The sequence below is a fragment of the Aspergillus chevalieri genome, chromosome 1, assembly GCF_016861735.1.
Source record: "Aspergillus chevalieri M1 DNA, chromosome 1, nearly complete sequence".
Taxonomy (NCBI): Eukaryota; Fungi; Ascomycota; class Eurotiomycetes; order Eurotiales; family Aspergillaceae; genus Aspergillus; species Aspergillus chevalieri.
In genome coordinates, this window is record NC_057362.1 from 4267044 (window position 1) to 4288845 (window position 21802).

At 50.3% G+C, this 21802-nt stretch overlaps 6 protein-coding genes across 6 annotated transcripts; 3 read left to right on the forward strand and 3 right to left on the reverse strand.

Moving 5' to 3' along the window:
* Positions 1–107: 107 nt before the first annotated feature.
* Positions 108–6024, reverse strand: MOT1 (DNA-binding ATPase; the record flags this gene model as incomplete). The annotated part of the gene is made up of 4 exons (XM_043276044.1): positions 108–414; positions 480–5864; positions 5931–5948; positions 6014–6024. 4 exons carry the CDS (start codon positions 6022–6024, stop codon positions 108–110), a joined length of 5721 nt encoding a protein of 1906 aa, XP_043132591.1.
* A 1229-nt stretch (positions 6025–7253) lies between these two features.
* Positions 7254–7849, reverse strand: ACHE_11472A (uncharacterized protein; the record flags this gene model as incomplete). The annotated part of the gene is made up of 3 exons (XM_043276045.1): positions 7254–7403; positions 7550–7686; positions 7822–7849. The coding sequence occupies 3 exons, from the start codon at positions 7847–7849 to the stop codon at positions 7254–7256; spliced, it is 315 nt and encodes a 104-aa protein (XP_043132592.1).
* Positions 7850–8048: 199 nt separating this feature from the next.
* ACHE_11473S (secretory pathway Sec39 family protein) lies at positions 8049–10859 on the forward strand (the record flags this gene model as incomplete). The annotated part of the gene is made up of 2 exons (XM_043276046.1): positions 8049–9564; positions 9613–10859. 2 exons carry the CDS (start codon positions 8049–8051, stop codon positions 10857–10859), a joined length of 2763 nt encoding a protein of 920 aa, XP_043132593.1.
* Positions 10860–14926: 4067 nt separating this feature from the next.
* On the reverse strand, positions 14927–16612 carry MKK1 (dual-specificity mitogen-activated protein kinase kinase; the record flags this gene model as incomplete). The annotated part of the gene is made up of 4 exons (XM_043276047.1): positions 14927–15056; positions 15113–15482; positions 15534–15825; positions 15878–16612. The coding sequence occupies 4 exons, from the start codon at positions 16610–16612 to the stop codon at positions 14927–14929; spliced, it is 1527 nt and encodes a 508-aa protein (XP_043132594.1).
* Positions 16613–19264: 2652 nt separating this feature from the next.
* On the forward strand, positions 19265–19970 carry ACHE_11475S (GPI anchored serine-rich protein; the record flags this gene model as incomplete). Its single annotated transcript, XM_043276048.1, has 2 exons — positions 19265–19782; positions 19844–19970. 2 exons carry the CDS (start codon positions 19265–19267, stop codon positions 19968–19970), a joined length of 645 nt encoding a protein of 214 aa, XP_043132595.1.
* Positions 19971–21042: 1072 nt separating this feature from the next.
* Positions 21043–21768, forward strand: ACHE_11476S (uncharacterized protein; the record flags this gene model as incomplete). The annotated part of the gene is made up of 1 exon (XM_043276049.1): positions 21043–21768. The coding sequence occupies one exon, from the start codon at positions 21043–21045 to the stop codon at positions 21766–21768; it is 726 nt and encodes a 241-aa protein (XP_043132596.1).
* Positions 21769–21802: the final 34 nt, after the last annotated feature.

A 21802-nucleotide genomic window follows, 5' to 3' on the forward strand; every position in this document is an offset into this window, starting at 1 on the left:
AATTAGAATTAGTTGCAATTCGTTTCATAAGCATCATTTCTTTTTCTTCCTCTTTCTTCATCCTCCGCTCTCAACCCAATCCATTCGTTGGAGTTGAAAAGACGAGGTCACCCCTTCATACTCGCCAAAAACGAATCCAAATTATACTCCTCCTGGTACTGCCTCTCATCCCACAATTCTCCCAAATCATCCAACCACCCCTTCTTCCCCTTCTCCTTAACCTCGCCATCGATGTCAACCATGTCGACTTCGTTGCCTGCCGCGGCGGTACTGTCTGCAGAGGGTTTCTCGGCATTTTCCGCTGTTTCGCCGAGGTTGAAGAGATCGAGGAGTTGGTCTGTGTCCATGGAGCCGAGGCCGGCGTTTTGTTGGTTGACGACTGTGCTTGCGACGTCGATCTTGAAGCGTTGTAAACTTTTTCACTGTTAGTTAATTGCGATTCTAGTGGTTGAGGGGTGGGGAATGGGGAAGGGGCGTACTTCAAAATCTTCTCCTCGAGGGTACCACGCGTAATCAACCGGTAGACATTAACGACCTTCTTCTGACCGATACGGTGAGCGCGGTCCATGGCCTGGATATCTTTCTGCGGATTCCAATCATGTTCCACGAAAATCACCGTATCAGCGCCCGTCAGATTCAGTCCCAGACCACCAACGCTCGTCGTCAAGAGCAGCACATCGTAGCTAGGATCTGAGTTGAACTTGTTCACAATGTCCTGGCGCTTCGCGGCCTCGACACTACCGTCCAGACGCAGGTATTGCACTGAGGGAAGCAGTTTGCGGAAGACTTCGCTTTGCACGATGTCCAGCATTTCCTTCATCTGGCAGAAGACCAGGGCGCGGTGGGGGCTGACGTAGCTGGCGCCGGTGCTGAGTTCGCCTTCTGTGGGTGGGTTGATGCCGATGCCGCAGTCGGTGAGCAGATCGCGGAGGGCGGAAAGTTTGGGGGCATGCGCGACGTCGCGAATTTGGGATTGTTTCTTGGTGAGGTATGTTTGGACTTCGTTGTATTGTTTGTGGCCTTCTTTGACGACGAGAGCGGGCGAGTTGCAGAGACGGCGCATGTACTGCAGGGCTTGGAAGATGTGTTCCTTGTCGGATTTTTCGGAGCTGCCGACCTTATTCTGCAGTTCTTTTTGTTCTTTCTTGGTGAAGTCTTCGAAGAGTCTCTTTTGGAGTTCACTGGGGTCGCAGTAGTAGTTCTGGATGATCTTGGGAGGCAGATCGTTTAGGACTTCCTCCTTCAAACGACGGAGTAAGAACGGGAGGACTTGTTTGTGGAGAGCCTCGACTGCCAACGCTCCAGCTTCTTGTTCTTTGGAGGACGATTTGCTAAACCGACTGGCGGAAATAGGCTTCGCGAACCGCTCCAAGAAGACCTTCTCGGTTCCCAGAAACCCGGGCATCAGGAAATCAAACAGCGACCACAATTCCAAGACATTGTTCTGGATCGGAGTACCAGAAAGAACCAAGCGATGGTTGCTCGTAAGACGCTTCAATGCTAACGTCACCTTCGCCTTGGGATTCTTGATCAAGTGACCCTCATCCAGAACACAGTAGTTCCAGGTGATCGGGTTAAGCACATCGTTGTCATTCCGGCAGATATCGTAGGAAGTTACGACGACGTCCGCCTTTGCCAGTTCGTCTTGCAGCCTCGAACGCTCCGCGGGAGGACCAACATAAGCGACACAGTTGAGGAACGGAGCGTATTGCTTGACCTCTTGCTGCCAGTGTCCAGACAGTGATGGAGGGCAGATAATCAAAGACGGCAATTTCCTAACATCGTTTGCCTGTGTGCGTTCGAATTCCTCGGCTCGCATATGGTGATCACTAGCGACGATACAAATGGTCTGCAGAGTCTTGCCAAGACCCATATCGTCACACAGAATACCGTGGAGGTTGTACCGGTTGAGGAACGCCAGCCAGTTGACACCTTCTTGCTGGTAAGGTCTAAGTTCTGCCTTGATCGCGACAGGGACCTTGAATTCTTCCACCTTCCGGACATCGAGCATCTGCGCCATGAACTTTCTTTCCCGATCACGTCCCTTCAGCATTTCTTCGGAGAAGCCTGGGGGATCGGGGATACCGGCTTCGAGGGGAACAAGCTTGACCAGCGTTGCGAATGATGTTGTGGCCAACAAGCGCACATCGTTGTCGGAATCGCTCATTCTTCCGAGGACGGGCACGACGAGGAAAATGACATAAGGCAGGATTCCATCTTCCATGACATGAATAAGGTGATAAATGCATTCTACCACACCTTGTCGGTGGTGTATATCCAACGCATTGTTGATAGACGGAAGAACCTTTTCAACCAACATCGTCATACCGTCGACGTTCATGACACTACACGCCGTGGCAAAGCACTTGGCGGCAGCATACCGGATAACCGACAACTCGCACTGCAGCGCCTTGACAACGATAGGCAAAAGCTCAATAACCCATGGGTAAAGACCGGTATCGAACTTGGGCAATAGAGCACGGAGAGTGGACAATCCATCGACAACCTCCTGACCAAGTTCGTTCTCCGGATCGCGGATGTTCTGCGGAAGTTCCCCAGAAAGAGCATCTCTCAACGGCCGTTCGATCAAAGATGCGAGGTTGGGAACCTTCTCCAGAAGTGCCGGACCAAAGTTGACTGTAAGTTGTTCGAGGGCCTCCTTTGCACCTCTGCGCATAATCCGGGCTTCCCTGGCCTCTCTTTCGAACTTGGCTGCATCGGGATGGTCGCGTCGGTCTTCTTCCTTGCGGAGTGATAAGATGGATTTCTCGAGATGTGCGTGGTGGTGGAATTCGGGGGTTTCGGAAGTGTCGACGCAGCAGTATTTGACCAAGTTCCCGATGACCTTGTCGACTGGTCCACGCTTTGCGGCCATTGTGTAGTGCTCGACCAAGGATGCAACCGCGGTAGCGGAGCGCTGCTGTAACTCGGCATTTTCTTCCTTCTTCACGCTGTCCATCATGCCCTTGATGATATGACCAGGCTTCTTGGGGATATCGCGGAGTGCGACCAGCGCGCCCGCAGCCGCGGCCCGGATACGCAAGTCTCTCCGTTCTCTGATATCTCTCGCCTCGTTGATAGCAGATTCCGTGGTTGCGCGAGTGTCATTCAGAACTTGAAGAGCCGTAATGCGCTGAGCAGGCGCCAGGCCCTTCTTCAGTCGCTCAAAATCAGGACCGATAACCCGCTCCGCATCAGCCAAAGAGAAAGCATTCGGACCGGCTTCGGTATCGCCTTGAACAATCACCGCCAGAACAGGCAATTTCGATGATGGAACATGAGCATGGTCTCTGAATGCACTGAGAAGAGAGTGACATTGAGCTCGCGCCACATGAAGGTAACAAGCAACATCGCTGTACCACGCCGGGCGATCTCCCTCGACAATCGGACGCACACGCTCGCATATCGATTCGGTGTACTTGCTGCTTGGTCCCATGAATCGCGCATACTCCTCCACAACCATAGCCGCTGAGAGCTGCGAGGTAGAAGCGGAATGATCCAGACCTTCTATGACTGGATGCCACAAACTCGAGAGCTGAGATTTGTCCCAGAAGAACAGCAGCTCGCCAAGAGCCTTGGACGCGTAGATCTTGGATCGCAGCATCGTATCCGCACCGACCAAGTCAATATCACCCTGAAGCATATGGCCATCAACATTGTGGGCTGAAGATGTCGGAGGTGGCGGGGGTATTTCCTTCTTTTCGAGTTTGCGTTTACGCCCCCTGGGCTCGGCAGCTGTGTTGTTCGAGCTTGGAGACGATTTTGCGGGAGCGGCGGCACTCATCGGGTAGGGCAAGCCGGAGGGTTTGATAAAGAGCGAGGCGTTCATAGGAATGGGGTATCGAGGGACACCAAATGGTCCCATTGTTAATGTGATGAGGGGTTGAATGCTACTTGACAACTCTGTCTCTGACTTGAAGCATCCACGGGTTTCAAGAGCCTTGAGCAATTCCGACCAGACCTGAAGAGACTGCTTGAGAACGCCCTCGTTGCGCTCGACTAGCAAGTTTTGAAATACCAGACGTAGTGCTTTGCCGTCTACCCAGTCGTTTGTGCCCTCACCTTCCAGCTGCAAGAATGTCATGAGAGCTCGGAGAACAGCGGAACGGACGCTGGTAATAGTGTGGCGGAGGAAGGGATATAGACGGGGAACCAGTTTGCCAAAGGAAGACTCTGGATTGTCCGCTGCATTTGCTTTCATGGCGTCAAGGACTTCACGGAATGTGCAGAGTTTCGCTAGAAGATCCATCACGGAACCTGTGCTCGCACTAAGATCGTCCTGCAAGTTCGACAGACAGTCCCAGACGATGTGCATCAATAGGCCCAGCGAGCTTGTGCGGGACGTAACGAATTCCTCCGCCATGGGGACGAGGGTCGCTGCACTGACAGCACGCACATCGTCATCGTAATCGCCCAGTCCTTTCATAACGGCTTGCAGAATGCCATCCATAAGCTGGGAATCCTTCACGAGCAGATCTTTGCGGACGGCAACCAAGTACCTCAAACCAATCATTCCACCATGGCAGACTTCCCAGATGGGACGTTCGAGACCCACGTCGGTTTGCATGATGATCCGGTATAAGCATTGGTAAACAGCGACGACGGATCGCGGGGGTAATTGAGACAAAAGCGCACCCAGTGTTTGACCAACAGTCTCCCGGATTGGAGCGACAACGTTGTCCGAAATGTAGTCACCAAAGCGGTCAAGCATGAGAACACAAAGTAGGCGACACGCCAAATCATCCAGCCACTTTCGATTTAAGACATCGTTCTCGACTCGGCTCTTTCCCTGCAAACGCCCAGCACCGGCTCCTTGGACTCGAACAACCTCTCTAAGACCCACAGCCGCACCATGACGGACTTCCCAATTCGGATCAAAGATATCCATCATGAGGAAATCGCACATATGCTCAAATGGCCATCCAACTGGGGTGCCCTCCTCCGCCAATTCCGGCTGCAATAGAGGCTTCTCCGGTGTTTCGACGCCCTTGAACTCCGTGACAATCTTCGAGTCATCATCATCGCCACTTCGATCGAGCGAGAAGTAGTCGGGTTTGGTGTCGCCATTTTTCTCCTCCCCGTTGCTTTCGGATTTGATCGGATGAGGTGTTGACACTGTCGGAGTAGGGGCGCTATCTGACTGCTTCCGGGAGGACGAAATATCAACCACGCGGACTTTGTTGGCTCCCAACTTGGCACTCTGCTTATTCTTCCGTTTGAGCTGGTTCAGTTGCCGTTTACTCAGACCGGCCTCTTCCCCGTTAGCAGGTTCACTGGGTGATGCGACTGCACTCTGCAAGCTGTTGTCTCTAGGGAGGGTAGGGACGTTCGTGTCAATCTTGGGAGTCGGTGCTGGCTTGTTGACAAGATCATTGTCGTCAATCAGGTCCTCCTCGATATACTCGCCCGCGAGTCCCAAACGGGAGGTGAGTGTCTTTTTCTGGTGCTGTAACCGGGTTGCCGGGTCCATGGATGCCAACGAGTATTCGTACTCCTTGCCCGCGCTGCCCAGTAACCGGTGGCCCCATCTGAGAATCGAGGTAAGATCCAAGCGATCTAACCGGAGCAACCCATCATCTGTAGGCGACTGGTCTTCTGACTTTATCACAACCTCGTCCACATCCTCATCCGCCTTTTTGATCTCCTGGCCGTCGTCCTGGTTGGGATCGAAGACCTCGGCGTTGGAGACAATCAGGCCAATAGCCTTGGCGGAAGCTGTCCGGGTATCCCATGACTTGGATCTGAGATATGGCAGGATGCGCCCAAGAAGGTTGAAAAGCTCATCTGGATGCTGTTTCTGGACATCAGCCAGTTGCTGGGCAGCTGTGTTGCGAATAACCGGCGTGCTGCCAGTCTCGAGTAATCTGTGATCATGTGGTTAGTGGATTCTGATTGGCCAGCTGTGGAAAGGGTGAGCGACGGGTACTCACGTGACGAGACGATCGAGTCTAAGCGGAAACGGGTTAGCGCGACATGACGGCAGAACGGGATTGGACGGACGGAAAAGCCATACCTGGAAGTCATGGTCGTCACTGCGAGTCAAGCATAAAAAAAACAAATATATTACAAGGACAGAAGTAACGGGGTATCAATCAGAAAATAAAAAGACACGAAACGAACAAAAAGTGCCTCCCGATAATCAACGGGTCAGTCAGTCCGTAGGATTAAGTAAGAGACACTAAAGCAGTAGGAGGTAAGCGTATGTATGGTATGAAAGTATGTATACCGGGGATGTTACACCCACGACGCAGCCATCGGAAACGAGGGGGTTAAAGGAATAAAATAATTTTTAATAAAAAGTGGAGGAACAAATTCAACGCCCAGATAAGCAATGATAACACGAGAGGAAAATACCACCGTGAAATCACGCAGAGAGCGGGCAGGGATAAGTTAATAGGGAAACCGGCCAAGAGACGCGCGCGCAGGTCAACAACGACTTGCTCCGTTCGAGGTCACGCCGCCGGGTTTATATCATTGGGGCCTGCGTCGGCGCCATGTTTGGGCCCTGCGCGCTAGTCTGCTTTGGGTAAGGTGTGACCCACGCCCCGTAAAGGTTTTCCTGTGGCACGTGACCATCCCTGTCGTGATCGACCTATGCTCACTTTTGTTTGTTAATTACCCAGAGTGCTCTGTAGTTAATGAGTGTACGGGGTACTATTAAATATACAGGTAAGGTTTATCACTGTTTGTTTAAAAGAAGCATTGCATGCCAAGATATTGCCAGTCATCAGCACGGACGCATACTTGAAGATTATCCTGCAGAAAATAGTCAAATGCATTGCTCTGAAATCATGAACATACTCCAGCAAAGATTAGTCTGTTCAGCTCACCAAGTTCAGCCGCATGGAGCTCTAGCGTACTGTACACTTCGAGTATGTTGTTGCCTTAGGTTGTCTAATTTATGCCTTAGGCATAAGGAACCAGCAACGTCCCAATCAGGCCTCACGTATTTCTGATGCCGTCATGATGTTTACAGCGCAGCGACTTGTACAATGTCTACGGAGTATACCACAGTGGCTTAGAAAAGAATATCTAAGCAATTATTGCAATCGTATTAACTTGCTGGTCGCAGCTGATCACCAGCAATGTAACATCGCCCCAGATATATATATCCAGTCCCTACAGAGTACCTCGTGCAGTTCGAAATTGAATAGTCCATTCTATACAGTCCCATAATCCATGGCATGGAGTAAAAAACAAAGACACGCAATCATAAAGAAACAAATCCACAGTATCCCGGGTATGCGCATCCTTCATGACGCCTTCGCCAACACATCTGCCGTCTGTTCTTCATTCCCTAACAATCCCAGACTGCGAATCTGTTCCGCCTTGGGCGCGTTCTCCCGGGGGTGTGCGGCTTCAGCCTTGCGGTAGGCGGCCTGCATCTTCATCGTGCGGAGAGCCTGTTGTAATCACATCCGTCGTCAGAATCCATTCCGCACAAATTGTCCATTTCCCCGCGTTCCCCGGATCTTCCATCTTGAGCCATCTACGGGCATTGTATCCATTGATCCATCTCTATTCATTCGGGCCAGATATCGGAGCGTACCTCTTTTCTGTGGTGCAGGCACTCGTAGTAGTCCTCCAATGCGGGCATGCACTTCTTCTTGCCGGTCTCGCCCTCACCGGAATTGACGACGTAGCAACCGAGGACCTCCTGCCAGAAACCGTAGCAGCGGGAAGGACCTAATGATTCGTACTGTTAGCCTCTAGGATGCTTGTCGGGGAGAAACAGAAGCCGGCACGGCGGCACATCCGGCCATTAGGACCGGCTGAAAAAAGGAAATCGATCATGAGTAAAACAAACGAAGCCCAACATACCGCCATTGAGACCATAACCAGATGCCATTATGAATGAAACTGAGAAGAGACACGGAGAGCTGTCAACAGCGGAGGGGTCTTTCAGCGCGGGAAGCGTGAGAGAGGGAGTTGAGGTTGGATTGCGGACGGAGGTTCGGCTGTTGATTGGTCCGAGCGTCCGCCGCTTGACGTCTCCGGCCACATCGCCCCCTACAAGCAATACTCAAATGTCTACGATTTAATTCAACATGGCCGTGCTCGCGCGCCTGTCTGGTGCTCACGCGATTCTTTTGGCCTCGCATCTTTGTGCCAGCGGCCAGGTTGCTGCCCTTCCGCGACTCCAGGCACAGTTTCCCGGTTACCTTCCTTTAGAGCGTGTTCTACGTCTCCTTTTGACCTTCCTTCCCGAGAGTATAGAGCCTCAGCACTACACGCCTGTGCTTGAGGAGCTTGTTGATACTTCTTTGTCTTTTTCTGCGCTGTCGGAGGACGATATTGATTTGTCGTCCGTCAAGGATTTGTCAGAACCAGCTGCGAGGAAACGTGTACGGAAGCTTCGTTTACTGCCTCTGAAATATCGCGACGACGACGACAGTGACGTTACCGACCTTTTGGCCCAATTTCTCATCCATCGCGCGCATAAGATAGACGCCGAAACCTCTCTTCAACCCTTTATTCTCGATCTCCTATTGCCTTTCTACGGTCGCTCGCCGGTCTTACGCACGTGGCTCATATCCAGCCTGATACCCTTACTCCGCTTGAACTACGAATACTATCCCGACCAAGATGGGTCGTTCACGCTGGATGTGATTGAGTCTATGGACGATCAGACGGCTGTCAATGTACTCCTTTCGATGACAGGATCTCACAGCGACAACATGGATCTAGTTAAGAACTTGCGCGGGCTCATTGGTCCTTGGATCCACGGCAGCAATCGGTCGAAACGACGGAGGCTCAATGAAGCAGCGGAGCGTGAATCTGTCACGATTACTCAGGAACCGTATCGGCCGCGGACAGCTTCGCATGCTGCATGGGGACCGGTAAACGAATGGCTGTTGTCGCGGAGTCTGGTAGATTTGGAAAGTGTTGTGGGTGCCTATACTGACTGGAATGGGCCTCAGGATGTTGACCTTGGAGGTTATGGGGATGTAAATGGGCAATACCAGGATGATGAGCTGGCGGATTTGCAGGCCCGACATGGCCAGAGCGGTCTTGCCGTGGTTTATGCGAATTCTGATACCAGTAGGCCGACCCTGGAAGGTTGCGTACAAATCGTCACGCGAATCGCCCAGCGGCTGGGTCTTGAAGGATCCATACCCGACTCACCACTTCCTACGGTTACCTATGATACGAATACAATCGCGTCGACGTCGAGAGCGTCGTTATTACAGAATGCCTTATTAGTGTCTTCAAACACACTTACTCGTCCCTCTGCCACCTCGATATCATTCCTCAGCGCCACCCTTTCTTCTCTTGAGATATTGAGCGAGTTGGGTCACCCTGTAACCTGTCGCGCAGCCGCAAACATGTGCCTCCATAACAGTGAGGACGCGCAGCTTTTGGATCTGCGCAGCGTCATAGCTTCTACCACAAGGAATGCGAGATCAGGTCACGACTGGATGAAGATCCGCCAGCAATTACTCTGGCTCCACAACTGGCAGGTGGAAGAAGCGCAGACGGAGCGACCTTACCACGGTCTTTTCTGGAGAGTCCCGCGGGATGTTGTGGAGACAGAAATTTTGAAGGCATTGCTGGAGGTCAAGGGTAAGCACGGCTCACAAAATTTGGAACTATCGGTACTAATCCCCGTAGAATACAAGCTGGCTGTGAACATATACACAGATCTGACGACGCCACTGCAAGCGTCGCAGGTTGAAGCCGCTGTCAAGGACGCCATCACTACGGCTTACGACAATGCCAGTAATGGTAACCGAACACGAGGAGGAATGAAAAAGGCCTACGATATCCTGCAAATTTTCCAGCCACACTTTCCCGACTCTGTATCATTCAAGCAGATTCAGGCTCTCATCTCAGCGACACATGCCTTGTCATTCTACTCACTGACACTACAACACGGGGTTCCGTTCCAACCCGTCAGCATCCGCATTCACCAAGACCCTCTATCTCTGATTGAAAAGGTACTCGATCAGAATCCTAAGGGGTATACGAATCTGGATGATCTTCTTTCTATTGGGCGAAACCTTGTTGCAGCAGGTTTTCCGCCTATACTACCAGACAGTGACTCGCACGAGCACACTCCGATTTCTGAAGAGGACGCGCCTGTCATTGCCGAACGACGTGTCATTTCCCTAGCTATATCCTCTGCCCTCGCATCCGATGATCTTGGCACCGCATACTCCTACATTTTCACACGCCTTGCTACTCCAACCTCCTCATCCTCCACCTCTATCAAGGACGACATCTCCTGGCGTGCAGTCTACAATGCAGGACGTCACCGCTCCTCCTCCACCTCATCATCTCCCAACCTCCAAACCCAAATTAACCAGCTCTCCCAACGCATGGAGCTCCTTTCCCTTGCATTAGTCCTCGTCCCATACCCCGACCCCCTCCCCGAAATCCTCGGCGCCTGGCGCCGCTGCGACGAGGAAATGAACGTCCTCCGTGCCCAAGAAACCGAAGAAGAAGAAATCTGGGACACAAAGGGCGACACCGTCTCCATGGTCCCAGGTGGCTTCGGCCCCAGTGACAGCGAACAAGACGCGCTCGAAACAAAACAGCAGCACGCCAGACGTGCCCGAGCCTACCAGCAACAGCAACAGCAAAATCGCTCACACGAAGAAGCCCCCATGGGACTATTCGAAGTCGCCCGGGGCGCCGCCATGGCCCTTCACAAGAACACGCTTCCTCTCCGCGGGATGGCGGCGGCTGGCTCGTCGACATCTCGTCCCGCGGGTCATGAATATAAGAACGGCGATGATGACCATGAAGCAGACAGCGAAGGCCGGATGCGCAAGAGAGATGTTGTTAGTAACATGGTGACTGGGGGATTGGCTAGTGGGATTGGATGGGTGTTGGGAGCTCAGCCGGTTAGTCGGTGATCTTTTTTCTTTTTGTCTATTTGGTTTATGAGGATCATGACGTGGTAAACGGGCGAATTGGATCTTATATACTCTGGCTATGGAATGGCTTTTATGTGCTATGTATACATCCTGTATTTTATTGATGAGCTTAATAGGCACGAATATGGATTAGACATTTCCAATCTTTAATACTCCGCTTTCTGATTTCAAGGTTGCCCTTTTATTGATCTGTAAAGGCCTGGTCCTAACGCAGGTAGCGGCCAGGTTCGTTCAACATTACCAGAACGTGTGGTCAATCTAAGACAGTTAATCTAGGCATTCACTGGTAAAAGCCTTATGGCTTCTTTCCATTCCTATCACCATTCACCACCCTCAAATCCAACACCTATGCTACTGACCACCCTCAACTCAAAGACAGCGATGGCGCTTTCAATGCATTTTGTCTCGCGTTCGAGGGTATACCCATGTGGTGGGTTGATATCTGGAATTGAAGAACTTTGAAACATTCTACGTTCAGTGGGTGATATGACGCTGGCTTGTTCCTCGCTTCTTAGCGAATACTCTAGAGGCAGTTCCCAATTGTTCTGCATTCCTAATAATCGAGTTTGAAAACCCCCCAAAAAAATTCAAAACCAGAAGTCTCATATGATGCTTTTCCAATCATCAGCAGATTAGCCCTGATACCGGGACGCCGTGGGAACAAGCTCAAAAAAAAAAAAAAAAAACGCAATCAGCCTGCCTAATCAATTGACTTAGTGCTGCTGCACCAAGTCGAAGATGTTGAGCCAGAAGCCACAGAGCTTCGTGGATGTGCTCTTCGCTTACGGATAATACCTGAGATTCAAGAATTGTGAGACGCCTTTGGAAAGTTATCTAACCAGAGGCAGACCACATCAGTTGGTGCGACGACCGCGCAATGAAAGGCTAACTCACTCATAGTACTCGAAGCTAAAAATGGTGATATAGTGTAGGATGTCATAGCACAGTTCGTGGTTTACATGGGTCTGCGTTCTCTTTATCCAAAGAGATAGTTGGCTTGCACCAGCAGATATCTCAAAGCCAGCACCCGAGCCCATCACTCAAGCATAGGAGCCTTCGTTTGGAACGCATTGTTCATTTTCGATTTCCATGAGCTTGGATTATCCACAAAGATCAGAGAGAGGATCTACTGCTCTTTCTAGAAATCTGAAGATTCAGATTCGACCTGGCAACGCGCTACGCTTGCGACTGCATCCTGCCGGTTATGGTATACGTTTTGCTTCTGTATCAACCAAGACTGTATAGACATCAGGCAATGGCGTCTGTTGAGAAGACGGGTACCCAGTCGAGAGGAGATATGAAGATTGTGACAATAAGCTTTTCGCATTTTCTACAACATGGGCTAGGCCTTATCAAAAATAGTAGCCGTGGATACAGGTTGCCAGTTTCAAACCATTCCCGCATCAATAATTGGCTGGCCAGACGGTATGACCTAGTGGCTTAGAAAACCCCCTTTTGCCTGCAAAATCCAGCTGTTTACCGGCATTAAGATAATCTAATGCGCAAGACAAGCGCAATGATATTTCACATGCGAGATCCACGATGTTTACCCACCTGTGATGCCCTGCAGATTTCACCCTCGATTCAACCATTCGAGACATGACACGCACAGATATGAGCCAAGCACCTCCCTGGAACATGATTCTATGGAAACAATGGAATGAATTCGGATGCTTGGAACAACACTGGAGTACCAGGCGTACCCTCTGGTTTACAACCTGCGGAGAGATTTACGGTCAGAGTCTGTATGTCACGCCATGGAAAGAGAACCATTCTGGGGTCAGTAAGTCAATGAGCTCAGTGCTGCGAATGAGCAAAGAGACAGATAGATTTGTTCGTTCGTGATCCTTCCAACATCAATATTTCCTGCAGCAACAGGTAGACAAGCCAGTCAAGCCGGAGGTACTTCTCTTCGCAACGAGTAAGCCAAGATCAATGACCAACTGAGATTTGATGGTCCTTGAGAGCGCTCTGGGGAAAAAGCACCAGAGGGGAATTCAAGCCAGCCAAGGAAGATAACAATTTCAAAGGAACTATTTATGCAATGTCACAAAATCCTCTATCTAGGGCTTCGCAACTCAAGCAAATGGGGTCAAGGACAGCTGAAGTTCGTTATCTCAAAGAGAGAACTGAAGACTTCCTGTCTACATCTGAGAATTTAGGCATGACGTGTCGGCGTTTCTCGTCCCCTCAATCGCAATTCCACGTTCACCATTGTAACAATCGCCAACTCATGTCTTAGCTAATACGAGAATATGGAAACACTGAACGACACATGGTGGTGTAATTAGAGCTGAATGCAGAGTGTCAGCGCACCTGAGCAATTCTGAGATACCACGGCGAAACTCTTGCCGCGGCCCGGCCCTAATAGCCCTCTCTGCGCATGGCCATGTCTGTCTTGGAGCCACATACTGTCTCGAGAAAGAGGCAGATGTGATGGGTGCAACTTTTCTTCAGCTGATACCCCGGTTAAATCTGAGACTGCAGCAAATCTGCCCCGCCTGGCGTGGTCCTCGTCTGCGGCCTCGGTGGATCGGAGTCGTTTTGACGCCCAGTGGTCGTTGTACACGGATCAAGGCGAACTGATCAAATTGATCACCATACTGGAGCTCAAAAACACGCACACAATTCATCAGGAGGACTTCCATGGAGCCTGCGGAGGTCGATGAGAAAGAAATTATTATGAGTTGATTCTGTTATAGCGATAGTGTCTAAGCAGGTTAAGTAACTCTGCGTACTCCTCGTGTTCGACTGGAATGCCATGCTCCTGTTTGACTTTCATGAACAATTCAACCGGTCTGTCTTGCCATGAGCAGATCCCTTGATTGATCCAATCGAAGTGTGCAATTCGGCCTCAACAAACTTCTCTCGATGGCTCAGACTCCGGATTGTTCTGTACAGTTGGTTGATTCAATTTGCAAGGATCTGTACTTGGCAGCGCTGGATATATGTACGGGAGAAATCGGTGGATGTCAATACGGTGGATAGGGATGTGTGAACGAAAGCTATCAAAGAAAGGAGTGGTTAGAAAGTATATGCTTCGGCGAGGGCGAGTCCGAATATTCTGAGATGAATTTTCCGCCGCACGCTCTTCGTATTGCGTTGCGCAGGCCATGGAGAGAGGTGCATCAAGCCGAATTCTTGAGACTCATGAAGATATAATGTGTGGTGTATCATGCAACTTGAAGAATGGTTGCTGTAACCTTTTTGAAACTATGAAAGGGTTCGTGGACAACAAGGATATGTACAACCAAATATGATGAGGCTCAGCCATACACTCTGCGTATTTGATCTGTTCTAGTTGCTCCACTATACGCATACTTGGCCTTGATCCATGAATCCCACTCTCAGTCAACCAACCTCGCCATGCTCTCATCCCATCGCAGTATGGCGATACATACTCTCAACACTGGCTCGAGACCAAACAGAGGAGTATGTATGTATACAAGTAGATATAGAAGCAATAGATTCATATATATGTACCTGTCCTGCACCTCAACATGGCATGAGAAAAAAGATACAATCAAATCAGAGGAAATCAACAACACCACGGAATGTAACCAGTTCCAGAACCTTAATGTACCCAACAAAAAACAAAATCAACAATAATTGCATCAGCTCGCAGCACTGCTGACCACTGATCGTTTCCTGCTTTTAAAACCATGTCCTGAACATGAGGTTGCAGTGCAAGAGATATGTGTAAAAAAGTCGCCCAATATAATCAAAGAAAGACGTGAAAGAGATGATAAATGATGATGGTCCTAAAACACGTCCTCAAAGGAATGACAAGAAACAGACGCTGTGATGGTAAAGGAGTGTCGTCGTATCACGATTCATGCTGGGTTGACGACCGGGTCAACGATGGGGCCTGCCGTTTGTCGTGAGGTATGAACATCAAAGGAGAGGCCGTGACATATGCAGAGTATTATAGGAAGGATCGAGATAAAAAAGGAGTTTCATCGCTGGGATGAAACGTAAATCGGGCACGGGGTCGAAAGAAAAGTGATGCAGTAAAGCTGAGACGGGCAGAGTGACATGTCGAATCTCTACTCTTTCCAGTCCCACACTTGTTTCAGGAAGTTGGCCATGTTGACTTTCTTGCCTTTCATGTCCACCATCCAGGGATGTTCCAGCATCCGCCAAGGAGTGGCTCTGCGGGGAGGCTCTTTCTCAAGACTGAAATCGGTCAGACTTCAGTTATTCAACCAGGGGGGGGGTTGCGCAATACATACCAGCACTCAATAAAGTATTTGAAACTATCAGACCAGCGGATACCGTTTTGCGGTTCATCCTTCAACTTGGGAATCGGTTGGCGGACGATATAGGTCAGAAGGTCGATCAAACCGGCGCGAGGCTGCATCTCGGTGCCGTCGGCAGGGAAGGGGAAGCGATGTTGTGCGACTTCGAGCAGGGTTACACCGAGCGACCAAACGTCGGATGTGATGGTATAAGATTGACCGGTGATTCGCTCCGGTGCCATATAGTACGAGGTTCCGATGAACGTGTTGGCATCACCCTTGGTTCCGAATTCACCGCTAACTCCAAAGTCGCACAGCTTCACTTGGCCGTTTCGGCATAGGAGGATGTTGGATGGTTTGATATCTGCGCAAATTAGTCATGGCCAAAGTTGTCTCTGGGTACAAGAGGACGCACCTCGATGAATGATTTTCCTCCCATGAAGATATGTCAAACCGTTCAGAACACCTTCAGCCACCTTGCCTAGCACCTTTTCACCAGTGCGACCACCCAACTTCCTGACCTCCTTATAGATGCTGTCCAAGCTCCCACCTTCACAAAATTCCATAGAGATCGAGATGGTACCAGTCGACTTGTCCATAAATGCACCGTAGTAGCGACAGATGTGATCCGAAGCGCAATGTTTGTTGAAATTGAGTTCTCGAACGATTTGCTTTTTGACGTCGGGGTTCGGGTCCGTAGTGATGATCTAGTTTCATTAGTATGTGCACGTAGAAACCAAGCGATGGTATCCAACCAACCTTCAATGCAAACACAGTCTTTCCCTCCTTGAGTTTGCACCTTGTTACTGCACCACCGGCACCTTCACCCAAACTCCCCAGCTCGACGATCTTCTTTTGTTCACTAGCGGCCAGCCACCCTTCGTCATCCAGATCATCAACATCAAGGGGCCTGCCCTTCTCCAGACTCAACTTGTCCAAATCGGGGATGAGCCCGTTGACGCTGCTGTTGTCGCGCTCTGGTACCCCGTTTTCGCGATCAGAGTAAACGGAGCTTATGGCGGACGAAGGATCTGGTGTACCGCCAGGCGGTTGACGGAGACCCATAGCGAATGAAAGGGTCGAGTAATTCGACGACGAAGCGGAGGCGGGGCCACTGGCTTTCCCGTCGAGGTAGGTGTAATTGCCGGAATGATTGTTCGCATCGTTCACATTGGTAGTCACGAGAGGCGGCGGCGCAGGTCTTCCGTTGACCATTCGAGGCATTTCTTGTGGTACTTCAGAGCTGCTGCCCATTGGGGTTGCGAGTCGCAGTTGCGGAGGCGCCGGGCGGTTTGCGGGACGAGGAGGTTGGATTTGGGGCGGAGCCGCCTGGCTGGCAGGGACAGGATTGCCATTAACGAGAGGACGAGTGTTGGGAGATGGCGGAATTCCCAACGTCAATTTGGGCTTGGGAGCATTGCTGTTGCTGCGATTCCTTCCTGGTACGGGCGGTCGGAGGAGAGGGACAGGTGCGGCGGCGGTTGAGGAAGACATATTACTATCAACGAGGTTGTTCTGCCTGTCACCAGGCAAAAACAACTCGTTGGGATCAGCGGCAGTAGCCAGATCGGCGGTGTTGTTGGAGGACACTTTGGCGATGGTGTTTATGAAATAGCGACTGAATAAGAGAGGGGAAAGAGTGAGAGAGAGTGAGGAGATCTGTAGCCGTGGGGTCAGGCTGAACACGCGGCAGCTGTGAGATGTCAGCATCGCATTGTCGAGTAAGAAGCCTCGCTAAAAACGCACCTTTAGAGATGGATTTAATAGAAACGAAGGCACCAAACGAGAGAAATTTCGAAAGCCGAGTTGAGTGAGGAGAAAAGAAAAAAAAAAGTTGGTTGTTGATGGCGGATGGCGTGTTCAATGGTCACGGGGTGGATCCGCGGCGGTTTGTAGGCGCCTAAAGACTGGCAGGCATCACATTTACTGAGTAACTGACTGGACATATACAAGCAGTACTTGTACTTGTAGTTATATATTCAAGATGGCATTGCATCAAATGCGATCATATTCTATCTTCAGATACAGAGTTGACATGTTCAGCACAGCTTTGACCCACTGTTAGCAAAAATAGTGACAGTTTGGACGGTTGAGGCTGTGAAGCGCCACAATCGCACCCAGAGTGATGGATATATGTACAGTACGGGACATTGTGATGATTGCATATGCTAAAGAAAGAAACAGATAAGACATGGACTCAGAAACATTACTCCAGAGTAGAGCTGACATTAGTGTTATGCAGGGAAAGATCTTGAGCATATTTTAGCATATCTTACGGGGCTCAACGGGATACGGAGTCGAGGATGCATCATTGCTCTACGGAGAACATAATCTACTCTGCTCTATACAAAATGCAAACTCTATGCTGCTAAGCTCGTACATCTACCGAGTGCAGTTCTTCATGCTGGATATGCATCTACAGGATCCTCTGCTGCTCTTGTACAGTTCCCCTGTTGATCGGTGGACCGAGGCTCTAGTCTTCAGTCTCTTAGAAGCGAATATTTCTCCGTATTCTGCACACATCAGGACGAGAGAGAGTCATTCTGAAAGGTTAAGACAAGGTTCGCAGAGTTCAGCCTATTGGATACTGTGGCATAGTCGGGATACTCCGTACTCTGGAGTCCTCCGAAGCTCCTATCCCCATACAAGGTGTAGAGCTCCGAAAAGGAGAGGTTAAGAATAGCATCGAAGACTGAGACCCTGACGGTATTTATAGTACCCCGTACGAGAATTGATACTTTCTTTCAAGTCCAGTCATCGAAAAGAAGCCCCATAGAATATAATGTTTAATAGTCGAACAGTTGATAATCAGAGAGCTGATAGTCTGGACCAGCTCTACGGAGTACTCTATACTACTGCGTACTCCTGAATATCGACTTGAACTCAGTACTAGTTCTGATGGACTCCGTAGGGTATGCCGAAAGGGCACGAGCCCACAGATCATCCCTCAGTGCGACTAAAGGATACTAGCCACAGTGGCTCGGACCCTGCGGAGGGATTCCCTCGGAAAGTTGGACATTCACAGTAGTTTCAGCGATGCAGAATTGCCGTGGTTCCTCCGGGGTGTCGGATAACATGTGGTTGGATCGTACTCGATACGATGACAAGTGTATGTGTTCCGTACATAAATTGGCAGTGTTAGAACTTGACAAGCACTACAAGCACAGTAGTCTGAAAATAGAACTCCTTACTCTGGAGTATTCAATGAATCTGTTCAATGCATAAGGTTTGATAAAGAGATGGCATTGGCATGTTCAGGGCTCTGTTTGGCCGGTAAAACCGCATTGAATCATCCTGAATAATTAATTAAAAAAGCCGAAAAAAGGAACGAGGCTAAAGTTGGTATCACGCCAATGTTACAAGTGGGTCTGTATCCACCTTTCATTATCTCATTGGTAGTGATAAATCCACCGCGGGACTCTAAAAGGCTTGAGTGGTCTAACGCTTCAGGAACAGCCCCACTGCCAAGAAACCGCGCATATGCTCAATGTCTCTGATTGGTGGGGGAAGTGTGGTGGTCAGGAACTGAAACGGTGTGGCTTGGCCAGGGGTACTTGTTTATCAGGGAAAAGTGCATAGTAGTACTAGTACAGAATAGATAGTAGGTACATGATGAGTGTGCAAGTATCCCGGAGTATATCGCATAGACAGATGCTTACAGAGTACTCTGTAGTCTACAATACATACCTACGTGTACTCAGGGGTTCCATGAGACCTCGATTGGCTAGACGCCGGGAAGTTGTCAGCTCGGATTCCTAAAACAGTAAACGAATGACGGGATCAACCCACACTATGAATATAGTGTATTGTATTACATTCGCCACAGACCATTGACTACGGAGTACTGTCTCACCGTATTACCGACTACCCCCGCTCCACTTCTCCTTTTTTGAGGATATTTTTGTCGACTGCCGATCCTCAGGGCTAATCTCCCAACCCATACAAAGAGGCCCCGGATCCCGTTTTCTCATCGTTTCTTTTTGTTCTCTCCCAAGCTCATAAATCAAAGTCTTTCTCTCTCCGTTCTCTCTTCGTTCGACTTCGGTCAGTCACTCTTTTATATCAATCCTTTGATATCCCAACTATCTTCCACTCTCTTTTAACATTCTATTTAAAAACCACAAAACCAAAACCACATCAATCAAAATGCGTTTCACCGCTGCTTCCGTTGCTCTCTTCGCCGGCATTGCCGCTGCTCTCCCCAACGGTGACCTCGAGACCGTCTACTCGACCGAGGATGTGACCATCACCTCGTGCGCTCCCACCGTCACCGACTGCCCCAGCCGTCAGACTTCCACTCCCCAGGCTGTTGAGGCTGTCACCTCCTCTTCCGTCCCCGCGGTGGCCACTCCCTCTGCTCCTGCTTCCAGCAGCAGCCCCGTCGCTCCCGTCGAGGCTCCCTCCAGCAGCAGCCCCGCCCCGGCTCCTTCCAGCCCTGCTGCCGGTCCCTCCAGCCCCGTTGTGCCTGTCCAGGTCCCCACCAGCAGCGCCTCGGTTATCCCTGTGACCACCTGCATCCCCACCGTCACCTACTCGACTGTTCAGGTGCCCGTCACCCCCGCTGGTCCCGCCGGTAACCGTCCCTCTGGTGCTGCCGCCAAGGGTACCAGCTCGGTCCCCGTGATCCCCGCTCCCTCTGGCCAGGGTGCTGCCGGCAACCCTAGGTAAGCTCTCTATTCACTTTAATATTCTTGATCTATATTGAATATATGCTAACGGAAACAGCGGCTCTGCCTCCGCCTCCGCCTCCACCTCTGCTCCCTCTTCCCTCTTCACCGGTGCTGCCAGCTCCGTCAGCAACTCTTTCGGTTTCGCTGGTGCCGCCGCCGCCATGGCCTTCTTCCTGGCTTAAATTATTCCCTTCTTGTGTATAATGTAGCCCCGGTCGCTCTGACTGCCTGGGTGGGTTCAACTTGATCCCCGGTGGACTGGTGTGAATGGTTGAAGCGTCGTGGGGTTTGTCATTTAGTTTTGTGGTTTTTCGGGAGAGTTAATCATTATATCCCCTTTTTTTTACTTTCTTCTATACCTTTTTTGTTTATTCTTGGGCTTCCTGGATCGCTTCGGAGTTTATATTAATGTGAAGCGCTTGGTGGCTGAGTACGATTTAATGTAACTCATGAAAGCTTTCACATCTGGTGCAAATTCTCGAAGTAATCCAGTTTTTTATTTCCTTTGTGATGCTCCGTGTTTTAGTATATTATCTTTAGTCTATGCATTGTAATTATTTACGACTCTATATGCGACCAGTTCGTAGCCTGTACTTCGAACTGTACAAGCCTGTTGGGTCCGTAGGGAACGCCTCGTCTCCCCCGCTGGGCTGACCAGCGAACACCGTGGAGCAGAGCAATCCTTCCATGGGGCAGAACGAACCCATATATGTATTATATTGCTCACATCGTACATTTGGCCCCCGTGATTCAGCCCTACTTCATGATCACGATGCTATGGCTGATCTTAGTATACCTTAAACGAGTACGATCTCGAGGCTTGGGCGATAACATTAGGATATCGCGTGGCAGTGTCAAGGGTTTTTGCCCGAATCTTCAACAAATTTCGCCCGCAATCCTTTGTTTGATCGTCATTGATTGGTTAGGCGTATTTAGTTTGTCCCTAGTATGTAGGAAATTTTTCTTGCAGTAGTTTTCTTCAAAGAATAGAGCCTGACAAAGGTGTAAGGTGACCTTTTACCGATTTGGGCAACGCATTGGCTTCAGGCCCGACAAAGGATGAAAGGATCATGGCACCGCCTTCAATACGGTGTCGTGTCGTTCTTTCTGGAATACGATGTTGCTTACCTTACTCCACGCGGTTCATTCACCATCGTTCCTATATATATGACACCCGGCGACTGCGCAGGGTCGTTCCCATGGTTCGCAAATATATATCCACTTTCAATTTTTCATACCACTAAGACATATACCATGGATCTTTCATCGCTTGAAGGTCCTCCACTTCCAGATTCCAGTTTTAATGTCCGTACTTCCGTTTGGTCTCCGCGTGGCACGGAGATTCCTCGGATACACCTCGACCCTACCCCATCAACATCGACATGGCCGCAAACACCGTCGCTCAATTATGACGATTACCCGCCTAGACCGGCATCTTCCGGGTCCACCGCGTTGCGCAGATACCATCGAAGCCAAGACCAGAATGCAGAGACATACCAGTTCAGACGGAGGAGTTACAACGACGAGTCCCCAGGGCTCCTTCATCCGCCCTCGTCCTCGTCGAACGGATACCGCGTCTCAGAGTCGGATTTGGCAAACCACGCAGGCACGCAACGCAGAAACACCCTCGTCTGGTGCGAGGCCCAAAAGACATGGCTTGCTCTGGAGCGCCATGCGCCGGGGAACACAGCACCCGCGCTTTCAATCCCGCAGTCCCAGTCTGCAGAATCGTACCACGCAGCCTCGCGGGGCTTAGGGCAGAGTCACAGCCAGAGTCAGAATCGTGACCGGTATATGGACGGTGATGACCTGCCACCTCCGTACGAGAGCCATTACTATGATCGGATTCTCGCTGCGCAGCCGATGTCGTCGGCACACGGCCAGTATCCGTATCAGAATCGTCGTCCTGGACAGGTGTCGAGATGGGGTGCTGTCGCGAGACGGATGAATCGGTCGCCTGGTACTCAGGCTTGGTATTAATTTGGATATTGTGCTTTGTATATGATATGCATGG